At 30.3% G+C, this 27416-nt stretch overlaps 7 protein-coding genes across 11 annotated transcripts in view; 6 read left to right on the top strand and 1 right to left on the bottom strand.

Moving 5' to 3' along the window:
- The window catches only part of LOC108741539 (ubiquitin-conjugating enzyme E2 R2), a 13763-nt gene extending 7575 nt beyond the window's left edge, over positions 1 to 6188 (top strand). The window contains exons 2-4 of the mRNA XM_025978988.1: positions 185 to 271; positions 3951 to 4183; positions 4924 to 6188. Of these exons, the coding sequence (XP_025834773.1) occupies positions 185 to 271; positions 3951 to 4183; positions 4924 to 5149 (546 nt within the window). The 3' untranslated portion in view covers positions 5150 to 6188. The remainder of the gene's footprint in view (positions 1 to 184; positions 272 to 3950; positions 4184 to 4923) is intronic.
- An 889-nt stretch (positions 6189 to 7077) lies between these two features.
- Positions 7078 to 11406, top strand: LOC108741532 (transmembrane protein 214-A). The gene is made up of 10 exons (XM_018476358.2): positions 7078 to 7332; positions 7389 to 7558; positions 7645 to 7812; positions 7935 to 8238; positions 8315 to 8737; positions 9251 to 9393; positions 10024 to 10150; positions 10204 to 10451; positions 11096 to 11214; positions 11272 to 11406. Exons 1-10 carry the CDS (start codon positions 7209 to 7211, stop codon positions 11390 to 11392), a joined length of 1947 nt encoding a protein of 648 aa, XP_018331860.1. The 5' UTR covers positions 7078 to 7208; the 3' UTR covers positions 11393 to 11406.
- A 205-nt stretch (positions 11407 to 11611) lies between these two features.
- Positions 11612 to 13532, bottom strand: LOC108741535 (glycosaminoglycan xylosylkinase homolog). Its single transcript, XM_018476361.2, has 4 exons — positions 13020 to 13532; positions 12481 to 12905; positions 11881 to 12081; positions 11612 to 11823 (listed from the first exon to the last, which is right to left on the bottom strand). The coding sequence occupies exons 1-4, from the start codon at positions 13440 to 13442 to the stop codon at positions 11634 to 11636; spliced, it is 1239 nt and encodes a 412-aa protein (XP_018331863.1). The 5' UTR covers positions 13443 to 13532; the 3' UTR covers positions 11612 to 11633.
- LOC108741538 (putative deoxyribonuclease TATDN1) lies at positions 13447 to 14755 on the top strand. Of its 2 annotated transcripts, none has more exons than XM_018476368.1 (6): positions 13447 to 13578; positions 13646 to 13825; positions 13880 to 14072; positions 14129 to 14326; positions 14379 to 14588; positions 14652 to 14755. In XM_018476368.1, exons 1-6 carry the CDS (start codon positions 13554 to 13556, stop codon positions 14743 to 14745), a joined length of 900 nt encoding a protein of 299 aa, XP_018331870.1. In that variant the 5' UTR covers positions 13447 to 13553; the 3' UTR covers positions 14746 to 14755. The 2 variants fall into 2 exon arrangements, with proteins under 2 accessions (XP_018331870.1, XP_018331871.1); XM_018476369.1 differs by having other exon boundaries at positions 13626 to 13825.
- Positions 14756 to 14999: 244 nt separating this feature from the next.
- On the top strand, positions 15000 to 19703 carry LOC108741542 (putative ATP-dependent RNA helicase DHX30). 2 transcript variants are annotated; one of them, XM_018476376.1, is made up of 9 exons: positions 15000 to 15032; positions 15082 to 16373; positions 16533 to 16746; positions 16803 to 17523; positions 17711 to 18355; positions 18420 to 18612; positions 18791 to 18980; positions 19042 to 19133; positions 19200 to 19703. In XM_018476376.1, exons 2-9 carry the CDS (start codon positions 15139 to 15141, stop codon positions 19363 to 19365), a joined length of 3456 nt encoding a protein of 1151 aa, XP_018331878.1. In that variant the 5' UTR covers positions 15000 to 15032; positions 15082 to 15138; the 3' UTR covers positions 19366 to 19703. The 2 variants fall into 2 exon arrangements, with proteins under 2 accessions (XP_018331878.1, XP_018331877.1); XM_018476375.1 differs by lacking the exon at positions 15000 to 15032 and having other exon boundaries at positions 15039 to 16373.
- Positions 19704 to 20030: 327 nt separating this feature from the next.
- Positions 20031 to 21926, top strand: LOC108741531 (40S ribosomal protein S11). Of its 2 annotated transcripts, none has more exons than XM_018476357.2 (4): positions 20031 to 20130; positions 20751 to 20867; positions 21361 to 21566; positions 21762 to 21926. In XM_018476357.2, the coding sequence occupies exons 1-4, from the start codon at positions 20065 to 20067 to the stop codon at positions 21883 to 21885; spliced, it is 513 nt and encodes a 170-aa protein (XP_018331859.1). In that variant the 5' UTR covers positions 20031 to 20064; the 3' UTR covers positions 21886 to 21926. The 2 variants fall into 2 exon arrangements, with proteins under 2 accessions (XP_018331859.1, XP_018331858.1); XM_018476356.2 differs by lacking the exon at positions 20751 to 20867 and adding an exon at positions 20578 to 20703 and having other exon boundaries at positions 20043 to 20130.
- Positions 21927 to 23611: 1685 nt separating this feature from the next.
- LOC108741540 overlaps positions 23612 to 27416 on the top strand; it is a 234553-nt gene continuing 230748 nt past the window's right edge. For both annotated transcript variants that reach the window (XM_025978991.1, XM_025978989.1), the window contains exon 1: positions 23612 to 24141. The gene's annotated coding sequence lies outside the window, so the exon portion shown is untranslated. The remainder of the gene's footprint in view (positions 24142 to 27416) is intronic.

The following is a 27416-nucleotide window of genomic DNA, read 5'->3' as shown; positions in this document are numbered from 1 at the left end:
ATGTTTATGTCTTATTTATTTAAGAATATTATTGTAGATATTACAACTTAAAATATTTTGGAAAACTGTTTTTAAAATAAGTTATTATTTCAACGTTCTTCCTTCACAAACACCATATTTTGTATTCCATATGTCATGAATGGTACGATTTATTGTAATAAATTGTTTTTGTTTTTTTTTACAGGCTCGGATGAAATTTCCTCCCGATTATCCGTATTCACCACCGTCAATTCGTTTCTTAACCAAAGTTTGGCATCCTAATGTATACGAGGTAAGAAAATTGTGTAATGTACAAAGTAATCCAATTCCTAATGGTAGAAGGCTTTACTTGTAGAAACTCCATAATCAATTAAAGGAAATGAAAGTAAAGTTTCAAAAACATATATATTAATAGTTCACAACAATTGTTTCACCAAGAAGACAATGTTTTGGTGAAACAATTGTTGTAAAACTGATGTAAGTATATTTTTAGTCGGCACTAAACAATCTATAAACAAAGATCACCAAATTACTTTAAATTTAAAGAAATAACCATTGTATTGTTAATTTGATTTGGTTATTTCTATAAATTTAAGGTAATTTAGTGATCTTTGTTTATAGATTGTTTAGTGCAGACTCAAAATTACTTACGTATACTTAGATTAGTTGAAGAACTTAGTTATTAAGGTTAATAAAAGAAAGGTTTATTATTTTTTGCGTTTCAGTTTTTTCGGCGGTTTAACTTTTTTGTTAAACAGTTTCTATTTTATTATTTTTTGTGGTTATAAATTACTAATTACTACTACTACTATTATTTTCCTACTATAAATCATCCCCTGTTTTCCTACCCTTAGGGTTAGATTTTTTCAAGTTTACATGGGACCAACTTCGGGGTATATCCTTTCCAATAAAAAAAGAATTATCAAAATCCGACTATTCTGTGAAAAGTTATGCGTGGTTATATACATTACCATCAGTGAGTGAACAACAATCAACAATCCTACCCTTAGAGTTGGATTTTTTTTTCCAAATTTATATGGAACCAACTTCGGGGTACACCCTTTCCAATAAAAAAAGAATTATCAAAATCAGACTAAGTACTCTGTAAAAAGTTATGCGTAAAGTCATACATAAAAAAAATATACACGTCGACTTGTGAACCTCCTCGTTTTTTGGTCGGTTAAAAATGACGGTCATGTTTTGTTGTGGGAGTTCCTTTCTTTTTTTTTTTTAGACATTTACTTTCTTTGTCTTTAATTTGTTTAATGATTACTCAGACTGGCTTTTACAAACACCACAGCATTTATCTTGCATTTATCTGGCTTTGTGCAAGTTTACGTTCAAAATGACCTTATTCCAACACTTTTCCGTATGCGACCGTTTATGGAGGTTTCATTGAAATAACTAATATAAAATATAAACACATATCTACGTATGTACAACTTTCAACTTATTTTTTAGTTAATAATTTCATATTAACGGTGCTTCCGTCACAAGATTTATCACCCGAACACCACTGTATGCATACGAGGTAGTGGGTGGCAGGGTTGTTAAAATGTTAATATAAATAATTTACATCGTCCGTTAATTTCGTAATAATTAATGGAAATATTTTCCATGAACCATTAACCATGAACGAGTAATAGGAAAAATTTATGTTAACCATTAGTTTTGTAATGAGTAATGAAAAAAATCTACACTAATCATTACTTTTTGAAGTGAAACTTCTTTGGGCTCGATGAGAGTAAAATTTCAAGGCCATGAAACGACACGTTTTGCAACGTTTCGTCTCGCGAAGCGATAGGCTATGGGAATAGAAAGACGCGCATGCGCATATCTGTATTACAGTCAGCTGTTAGGGACCGACATCTTATATATTAAAGTACAATGTATATTCACTATACTATAGTGCTAAATTAATTTTTGGGTTATATCTGTGCAGCTATATTACAGTAAATGTATTACAGCAAATGTTTATTTAACAACAATTAATTTTTATTTAAAAGTGAGTATTATGTATAATTCTAATTCCTTGTAGTTATTGATAGTTTACGGTTTCTTAAGCACTTGGAAAAATAAACGAAAGAATTAAAGTAATACTCCTTAGGTGGACTAAAGATAAAATATGTTGGAAAACATAAATCATTACTTATTCGTTTTAAAGGTAGATAGAGATCGCCAAAGAAGTTTCACTTCTTTCACGTGTACTGAGTTGCATTTGTTTTAGAGTCCTCAATTACTCTAGAAAAATTTGTTTTTTTCATTATTCATAAAAATTGTGGGTAGTGAAACGGTATGTAATGCACTATTTGAAACTCTGCTGAGTGGTTTATAAAAAAATGAGACGACTCTCAAAATTTGAAGTTGCTCTATGTAAGAATGGAAGAATAAAGCTCCCTCTACATCTGTGGCCCCCTTTGAACATAATTGATGTAGTTTTTGTAAATGGAATTATATTTAAGAATGTGTACAATATATGCAAGTATCTATACGGTTTATAATACAATACGTAATAGTTTCATATTTTTTTGAGATATTCAGTTTTTAATAAACATTTAAAAAAATATATAGACAACGGTAGATAATGAGAATTTGCGCTTCTTTAATTCACTGCGAATTAGTAAACTCGTCGTCAGTGATATTTCGTCAGAATTGTTATTTTACCCACCCAAAGGTTAATAATCTGAATCATCCAACGGTATCTAATGAGTCAGATGGGAATCGCCTATAATTTCGCAACCATTGCATTCTTTTTAACGCGGCTTATAAAGTCTCCGAGAAATGCTACCACATTAATTCCTGTGGGTCACATAACCAGTGGTAGAAAATATGATACTTCCTTCTTCCGATTACATACCAATTGTTAAAAAAAAGTAAGTACACTCGATAGTGTGAACGAAAAGAGAAAACTACAGTTGTTCACAACGATTTCGATGAACATACGTACAAATTTTAAATGGATCTGGTTGAGAGGATAATTTTTCTCCAGAAATTTCTAAAAAGTTTTTGACTAAAGTGAGTACACCAATAAAACATTTCTACAGCTCATACGACTGGGGAAAATACCAAATATATCGGGGATCTACAGCGATAATGCAACACCAACGGCGAATTTCTAAGTTTAGTTTCTATAGGCGAAGGTTTGGTTTGTTCACAGTATACGGCCATCTAGCACAGTTAATAAGCTATTCACATTATGCAGGGTTATATTTATATTATATTATATTCACACTATCTACTTCCTACTATATGTACAATATCTATAAACAGTAGTTTTTTTATACAATTTAAATGAGATGAGCAATGTTTTAAATCTTTTAACGATAAAGTGCGCCTAAATGATTAATAGTTATAAACAAAGCTGTACAGTTCATTGGTCTTTTCTTTTATTTAAAATCGTGTATCGTACGTCGATTTCAGATTAATGTGTAATTATCTAGCGCCTGCTGTCTAAAATTCTTCGGGGAATTTTGTGGTTTCGAATGACTAACAATAAGAGCAAGGTCGTTCACTTTGATATCGTTGACACTTGGATGCAGTTAAATTTCGTGGAAGTTCATCGTTACAGAAGTGGATGTACGCTGTTGTAAGATAAATGATGTCAGTTATCGAGTTATCGTACTTCTATTCTAATAACAAAGGAACGAGAATTTTAGAAATTTGAGAATGATGTCCAACATTAATGATTGGGACTGGTCCAATTTAAAATTTGAAAAGACTGTAACAACTTGAAAAACGATTATTTAATAAGGAGATTTTGATTAACTCTAATTTAGTTTAATCTTAGGACACTGCCATAAAAAAACAGGATAATTAGGACCAAGAATGATATTCTTTTTGCATCTTAATTTCCGGTAATACTTTCTTTTGTTTTGTTTAATAAAGAGATTGTTGTCGAGGTGTTTCAAAAATGTGACGTCAATTTTCAGTGCGCTTTTTTTTTTTCTATTTTCAATTCTCTTTTGTTTCAGAACGGCGACTTGTGTATAAGTATCCTGCACCCGCCAATAGACGATCCACAGTCTGGCGAGTTGCCATGCGAGCGCTGGAACCCCACGCAAAATGTTCGTACCATACTGCTGAGCGTCATATCGTTGCTTAACGAGCCCAACACGTTCAGCCCGGCTAATGTCGATGCCTCGGTCATGTATCGACGCTGGAGAGACTCGAAAGGACGAGACAAGGAATATGAAAATATTATTAGGTACAAACAACTAGGTATCTGTAATAAGTAATATTATACATGTTAAGAACGAGTCTATACCTACAATATGATCATCCTGTACTGAACATAATTTCACATCCCATATCAAAGTCAATCATTTTCTATTACAATTACATCAAATTAATTTTATGATTGCTGTTTGTCAGCGGGAGTGAGGTTTGGTTGGAGGGAGGGGTGGTGGAAGGACCTTGTGGGACACTAAACAATTGTTTGTAGATAGAGGTGGAGACCTGGGGGCTCAGAGGGAGGTCGAGGTAGACGTTAAAAATAGTAAATATCTAGATGATACGATCGTTTGTCGAAAAGAATTAATGGGAGGAGGGAGGGGGTGGGGATGATCTAAAAATTGTTTTAAGTTGGAGACAGGGATTTTGTCGCAGGGGGTGGCATAAAAAATAGAAAATTTGAAAAAGAAACCCACGTAACCTAATCCTATCATAATCTTACATAGTATTTTTTTTTTGAGTTTTTTAGTGAGGTTGCAGACATTTCAAATGTCTTAGTGAATTGGATTGGGTTAGGTGAGAATTGGATTATGTTAGTTTCTTTTAGCACACTTTCACCCCCTGCCTGTTTACCCCTTTGTCCTCATCTTAAAACAATTTTTTAATGTTCTACAATGTTAAGAAATCCCTGCCTCCCCACAGACCGACGGTCCCGTCATCTAGATATTAACCCTGTTTTTTGTCTTAAATAGTACATAAATATTTATTTTTTAGAAAACAGGCGATGGCTGCTAGGGCTGAAGCGGAACGAGAAGGTATCCAAGTACCTCTCACGTTAGAAGACTACTGTATAAAGACGCAAGTGAAGCCTAGTAACGATAACCAAGTAGAAATGACAGATTTCTACGACGATGACTACGACGAAGACTACGACGATCTTTCGGATGGATCCGAAGTAGCGGAGTATGACGGAAATGACAGCGGAAACGGAGAGTCATGATCTTGAAAATTGAAACAAAATTAGTACACAAACAAACGAAAAACAGGTCACTTGAACAGTTTTACTTTCGTAAAAAAAAAAGAAAATTAATAAAAAACAACGTACCGTGTATTAATATTGCTTTGGATTAGCATTTGTTGATAAGAAAAGCAACCCTCCGAGATGTAATTAAATAGCGTGTTTGTATTTAAAAAGTAATGCTTCTAACCGAGCCTATGTACACGTCTCTTCTCTTACGATCTCTTATTACTTAACGTGTCAGACAAAAAAAACAAAGATATGGAGAGGAGGAAATGTTCCTGAACCGCAGCTCTCAACTGTAAATATATTTTCTATATTATATAAGTTAATTAATCAATAGTAACGCCACCCGTTCGGTAATTCTAATAAAGTGCATACTCGAAAATGTGTATTCTATATTATTTTACTTACGTTAGTTTTTAACGAACAATAAATTTTCTTTTTATTGTGCACATTTCGAATTTTTTTGGTCTTTCGCTTTGTTACTCGAAGATTTTACGATTGTACATTGCAGGTGTAGGTAGTGTGCCAAATTAACAAACAAAAGTATAAAATAAATATATATATCTAATACGATAGTGAAAGAAAGATAGTGTTTGAAAAAGGTGTAAATATTTCTCTCTTTTTTTTTTCTGAAGTGCACTTGATTTCCTCTTCTTCAATTAAAATATTTAAAAAGTACCGATTTGTGCAGCGTTTTTAATTTTAATGTAGTACAGTGTATATATTAGTCGTTTAAAAGTTATTTAATTAGGACCATCATCATGTAACTGTAAATTATTGTACTTGTCGTTTACGGTTGCATAGTATTAATAATTGATTTATCGTTTAATTAATTACTACTTAACGAAGTCGTTCTATTAGTTTTTATCTAAGGCCAGAGTGTTGGAGTAATTTTTCCTCATTTTTTTGTGGCCGTTCTTCTGTATTAATTAATAAATTAGCAACGAGTGAGAAGTTTGCTTATGTGACATTAGTGGGAATATGTAAACCGAAAATAAAAAGGTGTAGTAAATTATCTGTTGTCTGGTTTTAATTGTTTTTAGTATGTATTGCCTTTTATGCAAACAATTTGATCAATTAAATGCGGAAGTTAATTACTCTCTAAATAAATACTTTCTCAAATAAATATTACAACAACATCGACCACCGATAAGCGTAGTTATCACCAAAATAAACGTTGTACGAATTAACTTCATTATCATAAGATCGTCGGTCCTAAGTCTTGGTCTTCTTTAATTAAGCTGTAACAAAAATAATTTTGATTTTATAATTAATTCTGTTATTTATAAACTCGAGGAGATATGAATTGTAAAAATGGGGATAAAGTCATATATCAGTGACAATACTTAATTTTGAAATTTAAAATATTAAGTGAAATATATACTAAAAAGTCTTTTTTGTTCATTAAGACCTATAACTGCGGAGGTAAGTCATACATAGGTACTCAGTTTTCATTGTTTTTATATTTGAAGCTAAATTGTGAGTTATCTATAAAGGTTCTACAACAGTTATATCGGTTGTAACTTTGTAGTTAATAAGTTAAATAAATAGAATTTAATCGGTACAAAACCAGTAAATTTTTGAACTGAATGGTCTTTTTTGAGTTATTCGTGCGACGTCATGTAGTCGTAACAGCCAATATAGTGACGTCAGAATTGCATACGTTATGACGTTTAATAGCTCCTCTCATCAAAAAATATAATGGAACATACAGATAAAGTAAATTTTATATTACCTCACATATAAGCATCCTGGAGGTGTAGAATCCCATTTATGATATAGTACTTTAACAACATGATTCTTAGAACATTAGCCCAACTTTAACTTTTTTTTTATTTCATGTAGTATGGTTCTACAAAATTGAACGCACCCTAACAACTTAAAAAGTTTGACACGTGGTGATACGTGGAAGAAAACAATAATAATAAAATAAGAGAAAGTTTCCATGTGCAGTTTCAATTACAAATATACAGGAAGATAGGCTCCCTATAGTTTGTGGCATTTTTGTATTTTAAATTTTAATTGTAGTTAAAGGATGTCTGGTCAGTGGGAAGTTGTTGGGAAAAAGAAAGGCAGAGATAATAAACTTCTTAATAAACAAAACATAAAAGATGCTAAGAAAAATAATGGTGTTCAGGGACCAAAAATTGAAGATGTTTGTAAGTGAACTTATTGGTACTAATACATTATTTTATAATAAAATTGTTTGTTATAGTTGCTCCACTTCAGGTAAAGAATTTATATGCCTCCAATAAAAATAATAAGGAAAATGCAAAACCTCCGGAAAAACCAAAACAAGAGATTAAAAAGCCCCCTAAGAAGCAGGAGAAATCTCAGGAGCAAGCAAAAGTGAAACCCAAAACGATTGAAAATGCTCTGAATTCTGTAAGTGAATAGAAGTATCTCTTGTAAACGGATGTTATCAAAATATTCATATCTTATTAACAAAATTCACAGTTATATTTTTTTAGATTGACGCAGAAGAGTTGAAGAATTTGTTTGAAAATAATAAAAAGCTTTTCCCTGATTCACCTATAATTTGGCTAAAGGAACTTTCACAATTTCTAAACCAAAAAATTCATGTTGATTTACAAGATCATACATTTTCTAACAAATCAGAAAATTATCCATTTTCAGCTGTAAGTATATTCATTTCATTATATAGGATATTAGAAAATATTGTATATGCTCAAACATACTGAACAAAGATGCTTACATGGTTGTGGTCTCTAAGATTCTATTTAAAAATATTTGAAATTAGGTACCTCATTCAATTAGAAGTGTAATTGAGAAAGCTGTCAAAGATGTTGGAAGAACATCAGCCCAGACATTTTATGGTATTTCACTTACATCAATGGCAACAGATATGGGTAAAGGAATGCCTGTTATTGGTCACAAGCTGTTCTTGCAATATTTAGCTTTATATGAACCCAAGTTTTCTACTGCAAGTCTTAATAAGCATAAAGATTTAAAAAATTCATATCAAAATCAGCAATCCATTGGACTATCTATTCTTTGGGCTTTAGGACAATGTGGGAACAAGGATTTTGAAAGTGGATTTAAAGGTATAATTCATTAAGAAGAAAAAAATATTCACAATATGAAAAGTGTCTGAATTTAATTGAATTTGTTTTTATTTAGTTTTTCAGGAAATCATGTTTCCAATGATTGAGATGAAAAACTATTCTCGCTATGTAACAAAATATCTCATTGATCTAATTAACCGGCATCATTTGGAAAATCTTTCAAAAGAACAATACCTACTAATTTTGGATATTGTATTTGCAAATTATAAAAATTTTCCTGCAGATCTCCGGCCCAGTTTAAATAAAATAGTACCTGTCTCTAAACAAATGTTGCTTAACCAATACAAAAAAGAAAGCAGCAGTACTATAATAGAACCTTTGCTCAAGAAAATTCTAAGCAGTAACAACAATGCTTATAGAAAAGAAATTTGTGATATTCTCGTTAATTGTTTTATTAAGGACCCTAGTTTGTTTAATTCATGGAACAAAATTTACAACAAAAACATCCAGAGTAGTGCTTTTCTCTTAAAATATATAGGTGAGTATTTAGTTATTCATTCATTCTGTAAAACTAAATCTTCACATTTTCATTTTTTGTTTCTTATAGGTGTGTCCATTTATTATTATATTTTTTCATTCATTTTTATAGAAAGGTGAGGTGGTGATCATTTCCGGTATAGCCAGAAGCAATTAAACGTCGAAAGTAATTTAGTTGAAATGACAGTCTAAATTAGTGCCCTATACACCTAAACGTTTACGTTTATTTTTTTAATTCATTTAATATCTGCACTTACGACCGACGCGAGACACCCTGTATATTATGTTTATTAATGCAAAGACTAACTGCTGTTTATTTTATTTAATTTATGTGTAAATATTTTAGTTCTGTTTCAAATTGGTACATTCTTTCATTTGATATTTAATAATTTCATTTAATTAAGTACCATTCAATTATAAGCGATAAAAACTCCTAATAGGTCATCATGCACATTTGTTACTGATAATGCGCTGAAAGAATTTTGATTTTTATTTTTTTCGTTTTTATTTCCAGATGAGAACTGGAAAAGACTGTCCGCGTTAGTAGATAGAGGAAAATTTCAGAATCTCCTCAGTTTCTTCACCGAAACAAACGAAGATTTAAAGGCTAGTAAGAAGAAACTAGATGGTCTTGAAGAATCTAATGTTGCCATAAAGGTGAGAGTATTTAAAAGTTTCGTCATTAAAATTAACTAACAATACTTTAATACAATACATATATTAATAATACAAATATATAGAGTGTCTATTTAACACAAACTTTAATTTTCACTGCGCAGTAGTGGGCCACCCTGTATAATCATTTTTTTAACGTTAGCATTAGTTTAATCGACTGAGCGTATAAAACGAATCAATTTACACCACGTAATCAAATCGGGCTATCTCCTTTGGTATCTTATTCAACTTTTACTTGTTTATGTAATGTTATTGAGCCACATCATGACGAGCGGTAGTGTAAACACTAACAGTTTTTTAACTACTCTGGGCGCGTGTATTAAAAACTCTTCATTTATTGACGTTTTACATTATTAAAATTAATATAACAGTTTTTACAGTTACAGTGGAATAATATTAAAAATTTCTCACCTAATTCGCAAATATCGGTTTTATTTGTGTATCATCATAAGGTCGGCAATTGGTTTTATTTCTGTATATCCATTTTTTAATATACAAACGTTTGACATTTTTCTAGAAGAAGGTATTTTGTTTATCATTTTATTTTTATCAATAATGTTATTTGTAACAGTTTGTGTTATTACTGTGAACTTACCAGTTATCTTTTTACAGAACTTAAAAATTAAAATGGCTTCAAAAAAATCCTCAAAAATTTCTTACAATTTCATGTCATTTCTCTTGTTACTGGGCTTTGCAGCAATCCTGGCATATGATATTAAATTGCATGGCTGCTGGTACCGTAAGTATTTTTTATAGGTGGTATTTTGCTTTTTCTCATTATATCAATTCTAGAATCATCAACTTATAAGGGCCTTAAAAATGCTGGAGCTATTGAATATTACAACAAAGCAGTTGAAAAAGGCCGAATGGGTCTCCATTGGGTTCATGAACGACTAGATGAACGATTTCCAGACTATTATCAACAACATGTAGAACCCTACCTTGTATTACTGAATGATATAGGATTTATAGTTTGGAATGCAGGTGGTAACCTTAAACAGAACATAATAAATGAGAAGATTCCTACTTTGGTAGACCACGTAAGTAACTTTGTTTTTGTTTTTAGAATATGGGTTGATATGCAGATAATGTAGGTATAATTTTTGTTTTTTAGTTACTTAATGAAACAGATATTATTTCTGTTTTTATTCTTAAAAGTGTATAATCAAAATCAAATAAGGTTAAAGAGCTTTTTTGATTGTAAATTCGACATTTTACCTTGAATGTAGTATTTTTGAAGCCTATAACATATTATGACAAGTTATAGCTTAATAAGATTAGTCTGATATTTTGTACTTATTAGGGGTTTTTCCTAATACATTATGCCATTTAGATAGTAGTAATGATGGGTATTTTTAAAATAATAAAATTTTAAAAATTTGCGATCTCTATTTGACACCTAGGCTAGCTGCAATAATTTGGATAAAAAATAGTATAAAAAACTCCCTTGTAGAGGTATAGATTCATTTTGTTTTTCTAAAAAGAATTTAATTTTTTATTTATAGTGTGATAAGAGAAATATAAAAATAATCTTTTATTTAATACCCTCTTCTCAAAAGTAAATTAACTTAGGATCCTGTTCAGAATTTTATTATTTTGGTTATATCTCAATCTGTAATGGAGATATTTTGCATGAGCTAATTTATTATATTGCAAAAAAACTGTAAGTAACTGTAATTTTCAGATTGAATTTTATGCACCTGGTCTTATAGATAAATCTCAAAAGACACTCCAAAGTGCATGGTCCATTTCTGTATTATATGTAAACAACACTGTTAAATATTTACAACAAGAAGTTTTTGTGTAAGTAAAATTTTTTTTGTGTGATGTAAACGTCATGCATGTATGTATTTTTGGTAGGGGACATCTTGCACCTGAAAATGTCCAAAGGGTGGTGGTTGAAGCTTTGGATACAACAAAGAGGAAAGCAACAGAATATTGTTATTGGGTCTATGAAAAAGTGCAGTCCAGCATTAAATAAACATTGAAACACTATTGTAGGCACTTTTATTATTCAATCTATTTAGGTATGACCTGAACCTCTAAAGACTCTACATTCTGCTCTTTATTTAACCTTTTTTTATAAATAGAATGAATGAGATAGTGTGTAATAAATATTTTATTAGGAAACTGAATTTATTTTTAGTTATGTAAAAACAATATTTAATTTTCTTATCAAGCGTTTTTGAAATGTAATCAGGAGACGTTAATGACTTATTGTGTCAAATTAGTTTTAATTTATCTCTTTTTTTGCAGTATTGAATTGTAGCATACACAATTAACAGTCTTCTTTCAATTGCATCTAAATGGTGGTGTGTTATTAGTTCATAAACATATGGCATTTGTTGCAAATATTCTTTTATTCTTCCACCAGACAAATTTTGAAGGGTTGTCCACATAGATTTCCTTAATCTGTTTACACAAGCGTTATGATTAAAAATTTCAATGAAAATATTATATTTCATATACCTGCAACATTGATATAATGGTGCCAGTATATCAATATGGTCTTTAAATGGATTCCCAAGCCCTTTTCCATTATCCACAAGGAGAATGGTGTCTTGTAGTGTTTCATATCTGTGTCTGTCACCATTCTGAATTAAAAAATCAAAAATAGCGACTTCAATAAGGTCCAAAATTCTTTTTTCTGGCAGTTTGTTTTGTACAGCCCTAAAAATGGCTTGATTAGATTAGTTATAAAATTGTAAGTATGTAAAGATGGTCATTTTCAAAGAGATGTGTAGGTTTCTTATAGAAAATCACAAATCAAACTAAAGGCTACTCCAATAATCTCATATTCGATTTTTGAGACAAATCTGCATGTGGTAGCAGAAAATTTCTTGAACAAACCGTTTTTTAATTAAATGTTAAATTTTTTTTCATTTTGAGTTAGCCCTTAGTTGTTCATTATTTGGGCTGTTATATTGGTTTTTTAATAGATCACGGTGTATGGTCCATATAAAATTAATGAAGGGTTACAGTTTATTTCCTTTTTCAGATTTAATAAAAAAATAACGTATTTGTACGGCGTATTTATAATGCCTTGCATATTCATTTATTGAAACATACTGGCAGTAATGGTGTTCATTTTCTTCCCACGGCGCTTTTTTCCTGTTTCTGTAAGTTCTTCGCCAAGGTGACTTATAAATATTAAATGTGGTATTAATATTTAAGATTATAGCCCCAGTAAGAAGACCATTTTCTTCACAGGCTGGTTCTTTTTCATTACAGTAATAACATATTCCGTAAACACACGTTGTTTCGTTTACAAAAATTATGGTATCTTTTAATCGTGCAGTAGCTACTGGTCTTATATCTTTTTGCAATGATATTTTTCTTATTGAACAAGGAGGCACTAGCGGTTTTTGTAAAATACCCGATAAATAAAAGGCAACTATTTCCGAATTATAACGATCTTTCCCTGAATATACTGGACCATGTATGATTTTTTCTTTATTGTACCATTTGGGTTTGAAAATTGCGCCCTGGTTTCCCTGAAAATGTTAAAAAAAATCAACGTTAATCTGGGTCAACTAATACTAGGCTATTGGTTAGCCAATCACAAAGTAGAAAATATTAACGAGTTTTAGATAGGACTTACAACTTACCTCTAAAGTTAAAAACAATTTTAACTGTGTACCCCTACTATCTATATCAGCTTTTAATATTTTATTGCTTTTAAGAGCGTAAATTACATCTCCCAAATAAATACTACTCATATTATACAGTTGTGTTTTGGACACCCATGATCGTGCAATGTTCCATAGTGGTTCAGTTGTGTTTTTTGAAATTACGATTTTATTCAGTTCGTTTATAAAAATCTTAATCGCTGTCTCGTTTATTGATCTTTTTGTTTTGAAATAGTTCGAAAGCTGATGAGCTTCCTCTAAAATTAATTCTTCTATATTATTAACTTTTATTTTAACCTTACTTTCTGTCGAAGGAAGCTTTTTTATTAAAACAATTAACACGAGTAAAAATGATAGCGTAAAAAGCGCAAATAAAAGAAAGATTTGTTTCCTTTTGAACATTTCAACTTTGTAGTAAAAACATTAAAAATACTTTGTGCTGCATTGTGAATTTATACAGGCATATTTGTAAGAAACACTAGATAGTTACATACTACTCATAAAATTGAGAAAATGAGCAAAGTCAAGCAATTTATAGGTAAATTAGTACTGATAATTTAGAATACACATTCTTTTAAATAATAGGTTCGTATTGTTTTTTTTAGATATAGGAGCCAATTTAACGGATGCCATGTATCAAGGGGTGTACAATGGCACTAAAAAGCATGAGCCGGACTTAGAAAATGTTTTAAAAAGAAGTTGGGAAGCGGGGCTAAAACGAATTATCATTACGGGAGGGAATTTACAAGAAAGCAAAAGAGCTTTAGAAATTTCTAAAAGAAATGGTATTTTTGATAAATATGACATTGTAACGTTTTAGTGCATCATATTTTATATAGATAATCTATTTTCTACTGTGGGTTGTCATCCAACTAGGTGTTTAGAATTTGAAGAAAATGAAGCTAGCCCTCACGATTACTTGAAAAATTTAGAAAAGCTTGCCTTAGAAAATAAATCTAAAGTAGTTGCAATTGGAGAATGTGGGCTAGACTATGACAGAACACAGTTTTGCCCAAAAGAAATTCAAATAAAGTAAATTACAAAATAGCTAAAAGTAACTACGTTTAAAATTGCTTTTATTTTTCTAGATATTTTGAAATGCAATTGAAATTGACGGAAACCTTAAAATTGCCCCTTTTTCTTCATTGCAGAAATGCGGCAACTGATTTATACAATATTTTGTCAAAGCATGACAACTTAAAAGGAGTTGTCCATTCTTTTGATGGAACATTGGAAGAAGCTATGAAATTTATCGATCTCGGATATTTTATTGGTTTAAATGGATGGTATTTTAAGAAAACATAAAATTCATATAAGTTCTATTTCTTTTGCTTGCAGTTCTTTAAAAACAAAAGAAAATCTAGAAACCGTAGCACAATTGCCGGCAGATTGTTTATTAGTGGAAACAGATTGTCCTTGGTGTGAAATAAGACCGAGTCATGCGGGGTATAAATATATATCGAAAGAAAACCATTTCCAAAGTGTAAAAAAGGAAAAGTGGTCTGCTGATTTTATGGTTAAAAATAGAAACGAACCTGCTAATATTAGGTAAAAATTAAGTTGTTCCATTTTTGCGATTTCTTGCTATTATACTGTTGTTACTGTTTTCAGGCAAGTTTTTGAAGTTTTGGCTGCCATAAGAAATGAAGATCCTAATTCTCTTTCTGAAATTATTTATAATAATACTTTAAAGTTGTTTTTTTAATGTAATTGTATTGCAATGAATAAATATTTCATGAATGACAGAGTTTATACATTTTTTAAAAGTGTTTATGTGTATTTCAAGAGTTTAGAAAATTTTCTACCAAATCTCATTTTTGTATGATCAAACGTGAGGCTGAATGGTGAAATAATATCAATCGAATAATTTCTCGTTTTATATAACGTAGAAAAATTAACATTTGAAGCCGGACCTGTACAGTGGGAAAATGTTCTATGAATAATACCATAGATAATGACTACTAAGGTAACCAAGTTTTTCAAAAATTTGCGGTAAGGTTATATTTTTGTCCAAAGCTTTAATAAATGTGCGTTTTTTTAGTTATATAAATCCCTTATCGGGTCGACTTAAGAAATCTTAGAACATTTGATATAAAAAATGTGGTGCAAAAAACTGTTAGCTAGTTCAGAAAGAACTTCTTATCATCATCAGATCTTTGTGAAATTGTATCATTTTAACACAAAGTTTTCTATTCCTTTTCGATGTTTTAAAGCAGATAGTAATTATTTATTTGGTATTAAAAAAGTTAAAAATTCAAGAATGACAGAGGCTGATAAAGGAAGAGAAATATATAAAAGGTTAATGGATATTAAAAGAAATAATGCCAATTCATTAATTAAAATTTCAACAAAAAATGTGAATCAAAGCAGTAAGAAATTAAAGGTAGTATCAACAGAAAAAACATTATATGGAGATGCTGTTAGTAAATATTGCCGTAATTGTTCTAATAATTTAAACAAATTCTCAAATAAAAAGATATCACGAAGCAATTCTTATCCTGATTTTCCTAGCAAGAAATTAAAAGCATTGGGAGTTAATTTTTCAGTGACATTTAAGAATTCATTATTTAAATCAATTTGTGCAAGTAAAGTGCAGTATCAGACTAGTTTTGCTTCTTTCGCTACTTATAATGCTGATGCTTTAAAGTCTAATAACAAATCCATCAACGTACCTGAAAATGTGGAATTGTCTGAAGAAAATTTACAAAATTCAAATAAACCTGGAAATGTCCAAAATTCAAATAACCTCGAAGTGCCAGAAGTTAATAAGGCAGTATTTTTAAAAGTACCCAAAAATGTATTACATAATTATTATACTATTATTTCAAATGAATTTGGTGATAAGTCCTTAACAGTAGCTCCTCAATATAAGAAGGTAAAGGGTTTAAAAAAAGGAAATAGCTTATGGAGCTGCAGTTATAATATCAAATGGCCTATCTCAATGAGTTTTTCACACGTAGCTGCAACAAAACAAGAAGCTTCAACAAAAGCTGCACTTGCAGTGCTTATGTGGTTGATATCTAATAAAAAGATTGATAACCGTGGATTTCCTGTGACATATGACGAAGAGAAGATAAAGTCAACAACTAAAAATATACCTTTATTAACGCTGGACAAGCATATAGAATATAAATTTGAAGAAATGAAAAATATATTTGAACAAAAACTGAAAGCTTATGTTGGAGATAATGAGATAAATAATTATTCTTATAGCGATTTTGTAAACGTAAATAAGGAATGGCCTGAATATAGACAAGCAACATTATCAGCATACAGTGATTTGAATTCTTTTATTATCAGAGATCGTGTAAAATTGCCAATATCTGAATTTCGGTAAAAATTTTTTATTTATTATATAAGTTTAAATATTAAATAGCTGTAAATTTTAATACTCTAATATGGTAGTTTTATAGATTATCTTGTAAATGTTTTTAAAAGTTTTATTGATCATTGGAATATAAAATTAATAATTCAATATTACTTTTTCATTAGACAAGAGATTCTAGAAAAATTAAGGAATAATCGAGCCATAATACTTAAAGGTGAGCCAGGCTGTGGAAAAAGTACCAGAGTGCCTCAGTATATTCTAGAGCAATGGGCTTCCAACGGAATTCATTCAGAGCCTTGCAGGGTTATAGTAACTCAACCAAGAAGAATTGCTGCAGTTTCATTGGCAGATAGAGTAGCAACAGAGAGAAACGAACCGGTAGTTAAGATGAAAATAAATAAAAAGTCTTAAAAACCTTTTTATTTTGTTTGTAGGTGGGGAGAGTTATCGGATATCAAGTACGTTTCGATTCCAAATTTAGCTACAGCACCGGTCGTGTGATGTATTGTACATCAGGAATTCTTTTGAGGCATTTACAGTCTGATTCAAAATTGTCAGATTGTACTCATGTAATTTTGGATGAAGCTCATGAGAGAGACGTGAATGTTGATTTGTTAATGAATTTATTGAAGAAAGCATTAACTCTAAATGATAATTTAAAAGTTATAATAATGAGCGCAACCATTGACACAAAGCTTTTTCAAAATTATTTTGATAACGCTCCCGTTTTAAAAATACCAGGTTTCACGTATCCTGTTAAAGAATACTTTATAGAGGAAAACTCCCCACATTTTTCAAAGACTTTGAAATCTTGTACTAGTGACAGCCCTTCGGTAGTTTGCGAAGAAGTTGCGGAACTTATAGAAAGAATTAACGAAAAGAAACCTGAAGGCGCAATTTTATGTTTTCTGCCTGGATGGGAAGAAATCAGTAAAATCAGAAAACTTCTGCAGAATAACACTAGTATGAGCGTTATTTGTTTGCACTCAAGAATAAACATTTCAGACCAAAAGAAAGTGTTTTCGCATCCTCCTCCTGGAATCAGAAAAGTTATTTTAAGTACAAACATCGCAGAAACTTCAGTTACTGTTAACGACGTAGTTTATGTGATAGATACCGGAATTCACAAAGAGCAGTTTTATGATTCAAATAAAGGTATACTTTAAATTAAAAATACATAGATTTTATTAATTCATTATTCAACACTTGCGCTTTTAGATTTAAGTAAGTAAATAATTTGTTCTACTCTATTAGTATTGTTCATTAACTGCATATAATAGCTATATGGAAAAACTTTAATTTTTGAAAAATGTTCATAAAACGATATATTGTTTTAATTTAGGGATGTACTGTTTGGGAAACCATTGGATTTCGCAATCAAGTATGAGGCAACGCAAGGGAAGAGCTGGCCGAGTACAACCTGGAGAAAGTTACCATTTATATCCTTATAGTATTTACGAAAAGTTTCAAAAGTTCTCTGTACCCGAAATTTTAAGAACATGCCTAACAAAAATCGTTCTTGATAGTAAAGTTGTAAGTAGCAATATGAATGCTGTAGAGTTTCTAAGTAAACTTCCAACACCACCCGATTTAAATGCCACGGAAAGAGCCGTAATGGAATTAAAAGAGTTAGAATTATTAGATGAAAACGAGAATTTAACGCCGCTGGGGCGTGTTTTGTCCGAGTTTCAATTGGATCCTAAACTGTCCAAAGCAATGGTTAATGCTTTAATTTACAAATGCGTAACTCCCATCGTTGATATAGTCACAATATTTTCTGCAGAATCAGAATTATTTTCAAAGGGATTAACTGATAAAAACACCGTAAAAAAGACAAAAGAGAAATATTCTCAACATAGCGATCATTTAGCTCTTATGAGACTTTTTGAAGTATGGCTTAGTCATTATGAAAAGGGTCACTTCAGGACATCAAAACAATTTGCAGAATCTCATGGTTTGATGGATTCAAAGTTTCAGACTATTGAAAGTAAGAAAAAAAAAATATATATATGACTGTATTACACATTTATTTTTTTAACTAATTGTTTCAGAGCTACGTAAAGTCCATTTTCAATACCTTCAGAAAGGTGTTCATAGGGTGCTTCCTATTTCTGATGATTTCTCTGACAACGATGGACTCGTCCTTGGTGTACTTTTATCAGGAGTAGGAACAATTTTACAGCATCGCAACTGGGACATTATAAAGGGCCGTCTTAAGAAAACAAAATGTTTTCTCACTGCAGAGTAAGAAAAAAGTGTTCCTTTATTTCAGTTTATCAACTGTATAATTTAAACACTAATTTAGTAAAATATTTAAAAGGATTTCAAACATAGACGTTCTTATTTCTTGTTAATCTTAAATATCACATTGACTTTATTTTTTAAACTTAAATAAGTATTTATATTGTTATATTTTTTATAGGAATTCACAAAAGGCAACTATAACTTCTGAAAGTGTAAATTTTAAAAAGTCACATCTACCTTCCGACTATTTTCTATATTTAAATGAAACCTTATCCAATGTAAGACGTACAGTCCTTATAAGAGAGACCAGTATTATTTCTCCTTTGACGGTTTTGTTATTTAGAAATAAACCCCTATTGATAGAAGAAGTAAGTTTTCATATATTTAATTGAATAAATTAATGATGTTACTGACAATTTATTTCCTTAGCTGCCTAAACAAAATGGGGAAGGAAACATGGAATCAGACCAAGTCTTTTTGAAATTGTCTGATACTAAAATTAAATTTATATGTAAAAGAAGGTAATTATTATCTAATGATCTTTTTATACTTATATATTTTAATTTATACTTATTTGTTTATCTAAGCCAAGCGATGTTGATAAAAGATTGCAAAGAGGCCTTACAATCTATGATGAAATATTATATACATCAGATGACAACTGAAGGAAGAAAGAACGAAGAAGTTGATAGAAGCTGGGAGGAACTTTTGTGCAATTTTAATGACATTCTCATTAAACAAAATTATGATTAAATAAAATTAATTTGGTTGTGATATAATAATAAAGTTTAGTTCAATTTAGTGATGCCTAAATAAGTTTTCCAACTGGAAATGCTGGAAAAAAAGTTTCAAAATAATTTATTATGAAAGTTATTGAATTAATTTTTAGCAATATTATGTTAATTAAAAAAGGTGCAATATTTTTAAAGGAAATCTATTCTGTGAATTAAATTTAGTCTTATATAATATTTTCACACGATTTAAACTTTCCAGTTGGATGCCGTCATGTTTGTAAAAATATGTATAAGGATTGAGTTTCTTTTATGAAAAAGATATTAATTTATTTTATAAAACTTTCTAACATTTAAAGTTATAATTTTCGTTAAATATAAAAATAAAGTAAAAGGTGGATTTTTTAGTTTTTAGTTTGAGTCCTTATTAAATATATTATTTAACATGAAAGTTTATCAGGACATTAGAAACTGTATGTTTTGTATTTGTTTAATTTATCACACTAAAAATACAATCTGCTAGTAAAATAAGTTTATAAAGATAAGTTTTAGAAATTTGTAGGATTTCTGATTTGCTTTGGTGTATTTTTTAAAAATATCTCTAAATGTGCTGTTTAAAGAGCTTATTTACTTTATTCATTGTTAATTTACATTTTTTTTAATTTAATTTACGCGCTGCGATACTGATACTTCCGTTTGGCGAGTTTTCAATGTGCGACACATGCGACATCTTTTAATTGTTTGTTGCATTGATGTTTTCTGTCTTTACACAAAAATGGCTGACCAAGTAAGTAACAGTTTTATTTATTATTTAGCACTTATGTATGCAAGTAATATTTATTTTGAAAAAATACTTTTACTTGTTGCTATAATTTTTATATTTGAATGATTTTTTATATCTTAATTATTTGTAAAATATTTTATGAAAGCACGCTTCCGTTTATAACTGGAAATGTAATTCTTTTTAGGAATCAGTTGCAGACTTTGTTTCAATTTAACTCAATTTGTTAACGTAATTTGTGTTAATTATTCTGTACTTTAAATGCATACATTTGTTGTTAACATAAATATCGAGATGATTTTTAATTTAACCTCCAATTTTCAGCTTGTACCTACACGTGTTGTAAAATGTGAAAAAAAGTCCTTTTTATGAATGTAATAGCTAAAATATTTCAAGACGTAGACGTGACTACATAATTATATACATCAATATAATATGTACTAAATTTTGCAGAGTGAAAGGTCTTTCCAACGTCAACCTACAGTATTTTTAAATCGTAAAAAAGGAATTGGTGGTAAAAGGCGCAAGTCTTTACGTTACCACCGAGAAGTTGGATTAGGATTTAAGACTCCACGCGAGGTACGTGGAGAGTGTTTTTATTTACTAATGTGTGTTTTCTTATTTAGACAGAAAAGGCTTTTCAAAAGCAACAGCATCTTAACATTAACCGTAAGGTAGGCAGCAAAAAGAAGGTACTCAGACGCCATCGAAATGTAGGGTTGGGGTTCAAAACCCCTCGAGAGGTTCGTTTTGCATTATTTTTTTTTAAGGTGAAGAAGGGTTCTGGTCAATGTCAGGGTGTTGCAGGTGCACACTTTCCAGGGTCTGGTGTTGGTGGAGATTTCCTATATATATGTTTTAACCACATTTGCTTCAATTAACATTTGCATGTTACCAAAACTAACAAGCATGGATGCTGGTCTAAAATAATAAATTGTCTAATAAAATTAAATAAAAAAGAACATCCAAGAGTGACATTAAAAGTGATTTTGGATTGAATTCCTTTTTAACTAAAGTTAATAATAATAAAATTTACATCAATTTAATTTTCTCTTTAGAAATTGCTGAAGAGCATTAATATGTAGACCATGCCTTGTTGTGCTATCTTTAGTAATAATTTTGTATGTCTATTAATGTTTAATTGTGTACAATGTCTGAACCAAAAGGAATCTGTTGCTTTTAAATTGGATATTTCATTGTGCCCTTTCCTTATGTAAATGTTTTTTTTTTCTGTAGGCTATTGAAGGGTCCTATATTGACAAGAAATGCCCATTTACTGGGAATGTTTCAATTCGTGGTCGAATCCTGACTGGAGTTGTACAAAAAATGAAGATGCAGAGGACAATTGTTATTCGCCGAGATTATCTTCACTACATTCGGAAGTACAATCGTTTCGAAAAGAGACATAGAAATATGTCAGTACATCTTTCACCCTGTTTTAGGTAAGCCAAAAAAATGTTCAATGCTACTTATGTAAACTGAATAAGTTGAATTTGAATTTAGGTACATTGTTTAATGTTTTAGTAAGTGTTGTAATATATGTTATTCATTCAAATATATATCACATATTAATCGTGTTATTTGTGAATTATTTTTTGCCAGGTTATCACTTATTTTTTGTTTTGTTTGTATTCTAGGGATGTTGAAATAGGGGACGTTGTTACCATTGGAGAATGTAGACCACTTTCTAAGACAGTCAGATTTAATGTTCTTAAAGTAACTAAACAGACGGGGTCAAAAAAGAGTTTCAAAAAGTTCTGAATATGTATTTGACTAAATAAAAGTTTAAAAAGCTAGTTAAACATTTCTTTTTTAATTTCTGAAATAATTAAATCAATGAATGGAACAACTTTAAGATACATTGTTTTTGGAAAAACGTGCACCTGTATGTCGTAAGTAGTGAAAGGTAAGAAGTGCAACATTATATAATTGTAATTGTATCTAAATTTTGAATTTGCTTATTCAGTTTATAAAATGATTGTAATTAACAGAAATCGAATTACTTATATGTACCTTTAAAACTTCAAAGTCGAAGAAATAAATCAAACTGCCTAAAATTTGGCTTGATAAATAAAAAAAAACATGAAAGTAGAAAATTAAATATTTGAAAGAAACCATTTTAAATTCTAAACGAAATTATGAACAATACTTGTTACTTATTCCTGAGAGATGTTATTTATGTATTTGCTAAAACACTTCATTGTTTTTGATTATTGTTTTCAATATTCTATTCTGTAGTATTTGAAGTATGTTTTTATATGTTCCTTCCCATATTTTTTACAACCAATGATTATTTGCGTCGAAAGGTTTCAAAAGTTAATGTATTGGCGGTAAATTAAATGTACAATAATACAGCAAGATGGCGCTATAAGTCTAAACTGTACCAGAACTGTACGTACTCTAAAATTCTGCTTCTAAGTATTCTACATTAGTTTTCGGATAGATGTCGCCACCATGTACCTTTTTTAATTAATTATATTAAATTCTGAGTACAATTGTGAACAGTACTTGCTAATTATTTTTAAGAAGTGCATATTTGACAAGTTATTTGATTGATTATATTTTTACAATGAATTTATTGTTGCCGAACTGCTTTAACGACAAATTAAATATACAATAATATCGTAAGGTGGCACTGTGCTGCGCTGTTTCTAAGTGTTCTACTTACAATATTCGGATAGATGTCGCTACTTATTGCTTTTTTAATTAAATTGGCGTTTTAAATATTACCTGATCAAATATTTTAATAAGATATGGTTATTGTAAACAAGCCCTACTAATTAAAGCTATAGTCATCAGTAACACTCCAAATGTTGATATTATTTTTGAAACAATTTTTAGATTAAATTGCAGTTTATGTTATCACCTACATTAATATCTTAGTTGGTACTGAAAACTAAAACAAAACCGTTTCCCGTTTGTTGAATGGAATGGTTGATAAACAATTACGCTACAGTTAAATTGTTGGTTTGATAAAATTAATTGTGTTTTTAGTCATGTTAATGTCCATTACGCTAAATAAATTGCCGTTTATGTAGTTTACGCGAGCAACAAATGAGAATGTTACGAATGTGTTTCGGAATTTTACAATCAGTGAAATAACAGTAAATACCCCGATAGCCACTCGTGATGATCATGAATGGATCAGACGATTTTGAAAACAAATTTGGATCAAATTTGAAACATATGTTCTACATTCAATGAATAAAAATATATACTAGTAAATAAATGATCAAATTTAGGAATTAAAAATCAGTAAACCAGTTGTTGAATTTTTGCGACAAACTATTTACGTAAAATAGCTGTCATATTTACTAAATTTCTTTCTAAATAAGTATGAGCGCAATATAACGTCATATGAACGATATTTCATGTATTCATACATTTACAAAAATTATCTGTAATTTTATGACGACATTACATGAAGAAAAGTTTATGCAAAAAAATGANTTGGTTTGGTTTATATATACTTCAGGTTTATCGTCCTGTTACGTTAAATTTGGTATATGACTGTTTCCACGGTTTTCCATGGTTTGTCTTAAGCTATCTGTTTCGTGTCTGTAGCAGCTAGCGAGCTAGCGACTAGCGAGAGCGCTCATGCCTTGTACAAGCCTTTCATTGGCCCAAGAGTGTCCTGTACGACCGGTTTCTGTTTGACAGTGTACTTCAACAGCTGAACGGTTGTGCCGCGTTCGTGCAACAGCGGCAACATAAGCAATAGGTTCTTTTACATATACTTACCTATACCTTCTTTCATTATATTGCTATTTCTTGGCCGTGTTATTGTTATTATTGACGCTGTTGTTATCGGTCTTAGTTGTGGTCGGGCACTTGCTCCGGTTTCTTCTGTGGTGGCGAGATATATATATCGCTGTTTACGGGTTTTCTAGTGAAATGTGCTCGGACTGAGGACTTGTTCGCATGAACTTTTCTTTCAATTATATTGCGATGCAGTTACTTCTCTGTTTCACCCTTCTTCATGCTCAGATGGATTTTTAAACGGACGAACCGGACCTGGTAAGTATCACGATCACTGTGCTAACTGACCACGGTGCATTAACTTACGATCTTTCTGTTTTTTGTATACATAACTATTAGGGTTTCATAATCAAATTGTGAAATTGGACACCTTACTGTTGTATGTTCTCCTGTTTGCCCGTCTGTCGTATATATCCTACATTAATATGAATTGTATCAAAATCAGCTTTTGTTTTCTAGGGAGGTAGAGTTAGAAAAGCTCTTGGCAAACTGCTTAAAGTTTATATTTGCACTTTTAATTTAAAATATGTTTTGTGTTTTCTGAATAATAGGCAGGCAGTATTTAAAAACAACAATAAAATCGTGAAGGTGTTTCTTTTCATTGGGTTTAAAGAAAAAAGTTCTTATTATGCGTCGAAAATTGAAAACGAGTTAGAACTCTTGTACTTTCCTGTGCTTTCCTGATACGTTCTTGACGTTTCATAATATTTGTCCCCTGGTCGTAATGACTCAGTGATAATTCATGTTAGCGACTTTTCCTGTTGGATATAAAATGAAAAAAGATAAATCCGTACTTTTGCATGTTATTAAATAAGCGTGACTATGTTTGGATGTAGCAACATATATGTACGTACCCATGTAGTAGGTCGGTGTCAATAATTGAAAGAGTTCGGAAATAAGACATCGTAATTAAGTCGTTTGATATAACTGTTACAGTAGCTGTGGTAACTGACAGGTCAATTAATACTGATTTTATTTGGTCTTTAAGCTGAGCAAACGGTACTTGTTTATCTAGTGTACATAGATTCACCTGTGTATGTATATGTACATGTAGTACCTTACAGTTGTAAAAGACCGGTTTTTAATTAAAATTGTGGGCGGAGATTTGTTAATTTATTTTGGCTTTTGACCTTTGGTGCAAGGCAATTCAAACACCTAGTAAGTGTAATGTACCTACTGCATGTACAATAGATACCTGTGGCCCGAAATTTCACTAATTCTAGCAAATTTGGGCTTTTCTATTAGAATGCTTTTTTAAAAATTATTATGAAAAACATTTTTAATGTGTCGCCCTTTTTAGAAAAAGAATTTGAACAAAAAAATTAGTTTTACTTTGCTAGAATGCTGTAGGGTTACGTACCTCAAAATGGTAAAATGGAATCCTCACGAGGTCATTGGGTTCTGTATGTAAGCTGAATAATTCTATATCAAGAAAGAAATCATATCATAAGAACCTAAAAAGATTTACATAAAACTGTGTTAGGAAATTTTCCTAATCTTCGCCATGTTAAGAAAATCACGTACACAGGAACTTATGCATAGATTCCTCATTCTCTACTAATTTTTAGAGCTAATTTGTGGTTTAATTCGACAATATTGAACTAAATATTGTTTGTCCTTTAGTTGCCAATCAATTTTGATCTAGATTTCGTAAGCTAAATGGATTTAGAACCCGATCAGACCATAGTTTGTGAATTGAGTCTAGTGATGATGTAAAAAATCCCAAGGACTTTTATGTTGAGGCACCTATACTAAATATTACCAACATAGAATGAATTATAAAAACAACATATTTTAATGTAAAACATAGTATCTATCTTTCATCAAATAAAACTAGCATTTATCTGCCTAAATGGTTGTAAATTGTGAATAATCATTATGGTTATGATCTATTATTTTTGTTTTTATGAATATGAGAAGTTCGCTATTACCGATAAGGAACTTAAAAACTAATCCAATAGATTTGTCGCATAAGAGAAAAGTCTTGCTGCAAAATACAAAATGACTATTACTTTTATGCATATGTGTATGTACGTTGTTCATGTGCATTACGCAGTACACTTAAGTACACTTTATCGTAAGTAAAAGTCAACTGATTGTCAGACACAATGCAGTGAAGGTCGCTTGTTAAAATTCGGGATTGAACTAGGTAATAGCAATTAAGCATTTTGCTAATTAATTTTATTGTGATTAATTAATTAAGGAATTAATGCATATACTAATAATAATAAGGATAACGGCGATGTTTTCGAATTGTTTCTGTTTTTATCACAATAAAAATTTTTAGAAAATTGTTTATTTGATTCAAAAAATTGACTGTGGTCTCTAATATTTATAAAATCATTTGTTAGGTAATTAAAACAGTAGTACAATGATAGTATTAAGTGTGTTTACACAACTTTTCTTAAAGTAATTTTTAATGATTTGTGCTTATTGTTAGCTACGAGAAAAGCCTGCATTTGTAGAATTTAATGTCTTATTGCCCTTCTTTCACGCAAAATGACATTTATAGACTTTGGTCTCATTTTGTATCTGCCCTTAGTAATTTAAGGTTCCCTCGAGTAATTAAGGAAAAGTATCATGATTATAATTGGTGACATACAATAATATTATTTAATGGACTTGGCAAGTAAAATGTGCTCAGAGCTTTTTGTGTTTAATTCGATTTTTTAAAAACTTTTGAGAAGAGAGTGAAATTATACAAAAATTATTACTTATCATAATGCAGTTTCCGAAAAAAATTATTGAGTTTAATAATGAGTTCAATGCCTATGGAGTTTTAAAATACTTAAATAAAAAACGAAAAAATTTGTATATTATCATTACAAATATTTCACCTTGTAAAGGCTTGTGTGGGTGGATAATAATTTTGTAAAAAAAATTTTCGTATTATTGTTTAATTGTTAGTCATAGGCAGAGATAAGAATTAAGTTTCGCTAAGTTAAGCCGTAAAATTGGTTTGCATTTGATTGTTAAACAGATCGTTGATGAAGTTATAGTAAATTCATTAATTAATAATGAATATACTTTGAGTCATTATCTTTAGGATTTCTGTTAATTTTCATCGGAAAAATAATCAATGGCTACCTATCACCATCATAAATTTTTCACTGCGTCAGTCAATAAAATTTTATGAAATACAATAGAATCCACTTATAATGACATCGAAGGGAAATGACAAACACGTCATACTAAGCGGGCGTCATATAAAGCATACTCTTAGAAAATAAACAACTTTCTATTTTGGTTAGTTATTTAGTTTAATAGAGAGAAAAACTACAAATTGTATATATTTATTAAAAGAAAAAGAAAAAGAACGACGAATTATAATATCAATATACATAAGAAGGGTCAGAAAAATGATCGAAAATGTTATTATTAATCACTATAGCCTGATATGATTTCTTGAGAATCAGTCATAATAAACGATATGTCATTTTAAACGGAGTTAATATATCCAAACTTATTATGAAAACCAAACTTAACACTGCAACTACTTCGTATTAAGCGGTTGGTCAATATAGGCGGAGTCA

The sequence above is a fragment of the Agrilus planipennis genome, unplaced genomic scaffold, assembly GCF_000699045.2.
Source record: "Agrilus planipennis isolate EAB-ADULT unplaced genomic scaffold, Apla_2.0 scaffold305, whole genome shotgun sequence".
Classification (NCBI taxonomy): Eukaryota; Metazoa; Arthropoda; class Insecta; order Coleoptera; family Buprestidae; genus Agrilus; species Agrilus planipennis.
This window is presented reverse-complemented; position numbering and strand designations above follow the sequence as displayed.

Bases quoted from the DNA above. Each gene is read 5' to 3' on its own strand.
- LOC108741532 (XM_018476358.2), top strand. From the start codon at position 7,209: ATGTCTGGTCAGTGGGAAGTTGTTGGGAAAAAGAAAGGCAGAGATAAT. The intron at 7,333-7,388 runs GTAAGTGAACTT...TGTTTGTTATAG, and splicing joins ACCAAAAATTGAAGATGTTT to TTGCTCCACTTCAGGTAAAG. The intron at 7,559-7,644 runs GTAAGTGAATAG...ATATTTTTTTAG, and splicing joins TTGAAAATGCTCTGAATTCT to ATTGACGCAGAAGAGTTGAA.
- LOC108741535 (XM_018476361.2), bottom strand. From the start codon at position 13,442: ATGTTCAAAAGGAAACAAATCTTTCTTTTATTTGCGCTTTTTACGCTA. The intron at 12,082-12,480 runs GTATGTTTCAAT...AGCCATTTTTAG, and splicing joins AATGAACACCATTACTGCCA to GGCTGTACAAAACAAACTGC. The intron at 11,824-11,880 runs GTATATGAAATA...TTGTGTAAACAG, and splicing joins CCATTATATCAATGTTGCAG to ATTAAGGAAATCTATGTGGA.
- LOC108741538 (XM_018476368.1), top strand. From the start codon at position 13,554: ATGAGCAAAGTCAAGCAATTTATAG. The intron at 13,579-13,645 runs GTAAATTAGTAC...TGTTTTTTTTAG, and splicing joins CAAAGTCAAGCAATTTATAG to ATATAGGAGCCAATTTAACG. The intron at 14,073-14,128 runs GTAAATTACAAA...TTATTTTTCTAG, and splicing joins CCAAAAGAAATTCAAATAAA to ATATTTTGAAATGCAATTGA.
- LOC108741542 (XM_018476376.1), top strand. From the start codon at position 15,139: ATGTGGTGCAAAAAACTGTTAGCTAGTTCAGAAAGAACTTCTTATCAT. The intron at 16,374-16,532 runs GTAAAAATTTTT...CTTTTTCATTAG, and splicing joins TTGCCAATATCTGAATTTCG to ACAAGAGATTCTAGAAAAAT. The intron at 18,981-19,041 runs GTAAGTTTTCAT...TTATTTCCTTAG, and splicing joins AACCCCTATTGATAGAAGAA to CTGCCTAAACAAAATGGGGA.
- LOC108741531 (XM_018476356.2), top strand. From the start codon at position 20,065: ATGCGACATCTTTTAATTGTTTGTTGCATTGATGTTTTCTGTCTTTAC. The intron at 20,131-20,577 runs GTAAGTAACAGT...TAAATTTTGCAG, and splicing joins ACACAAAAATGGCTGACCAA to AGTGAAAGGTCTTTCCAACG. The intron at 20,704-21,360 runs GTACGTGGAGAG...TTTTTTCTGTAG, and splicing joins GATTTAAGACTCCACGCGAG to GCTATTGAAGGGTCCTATAT.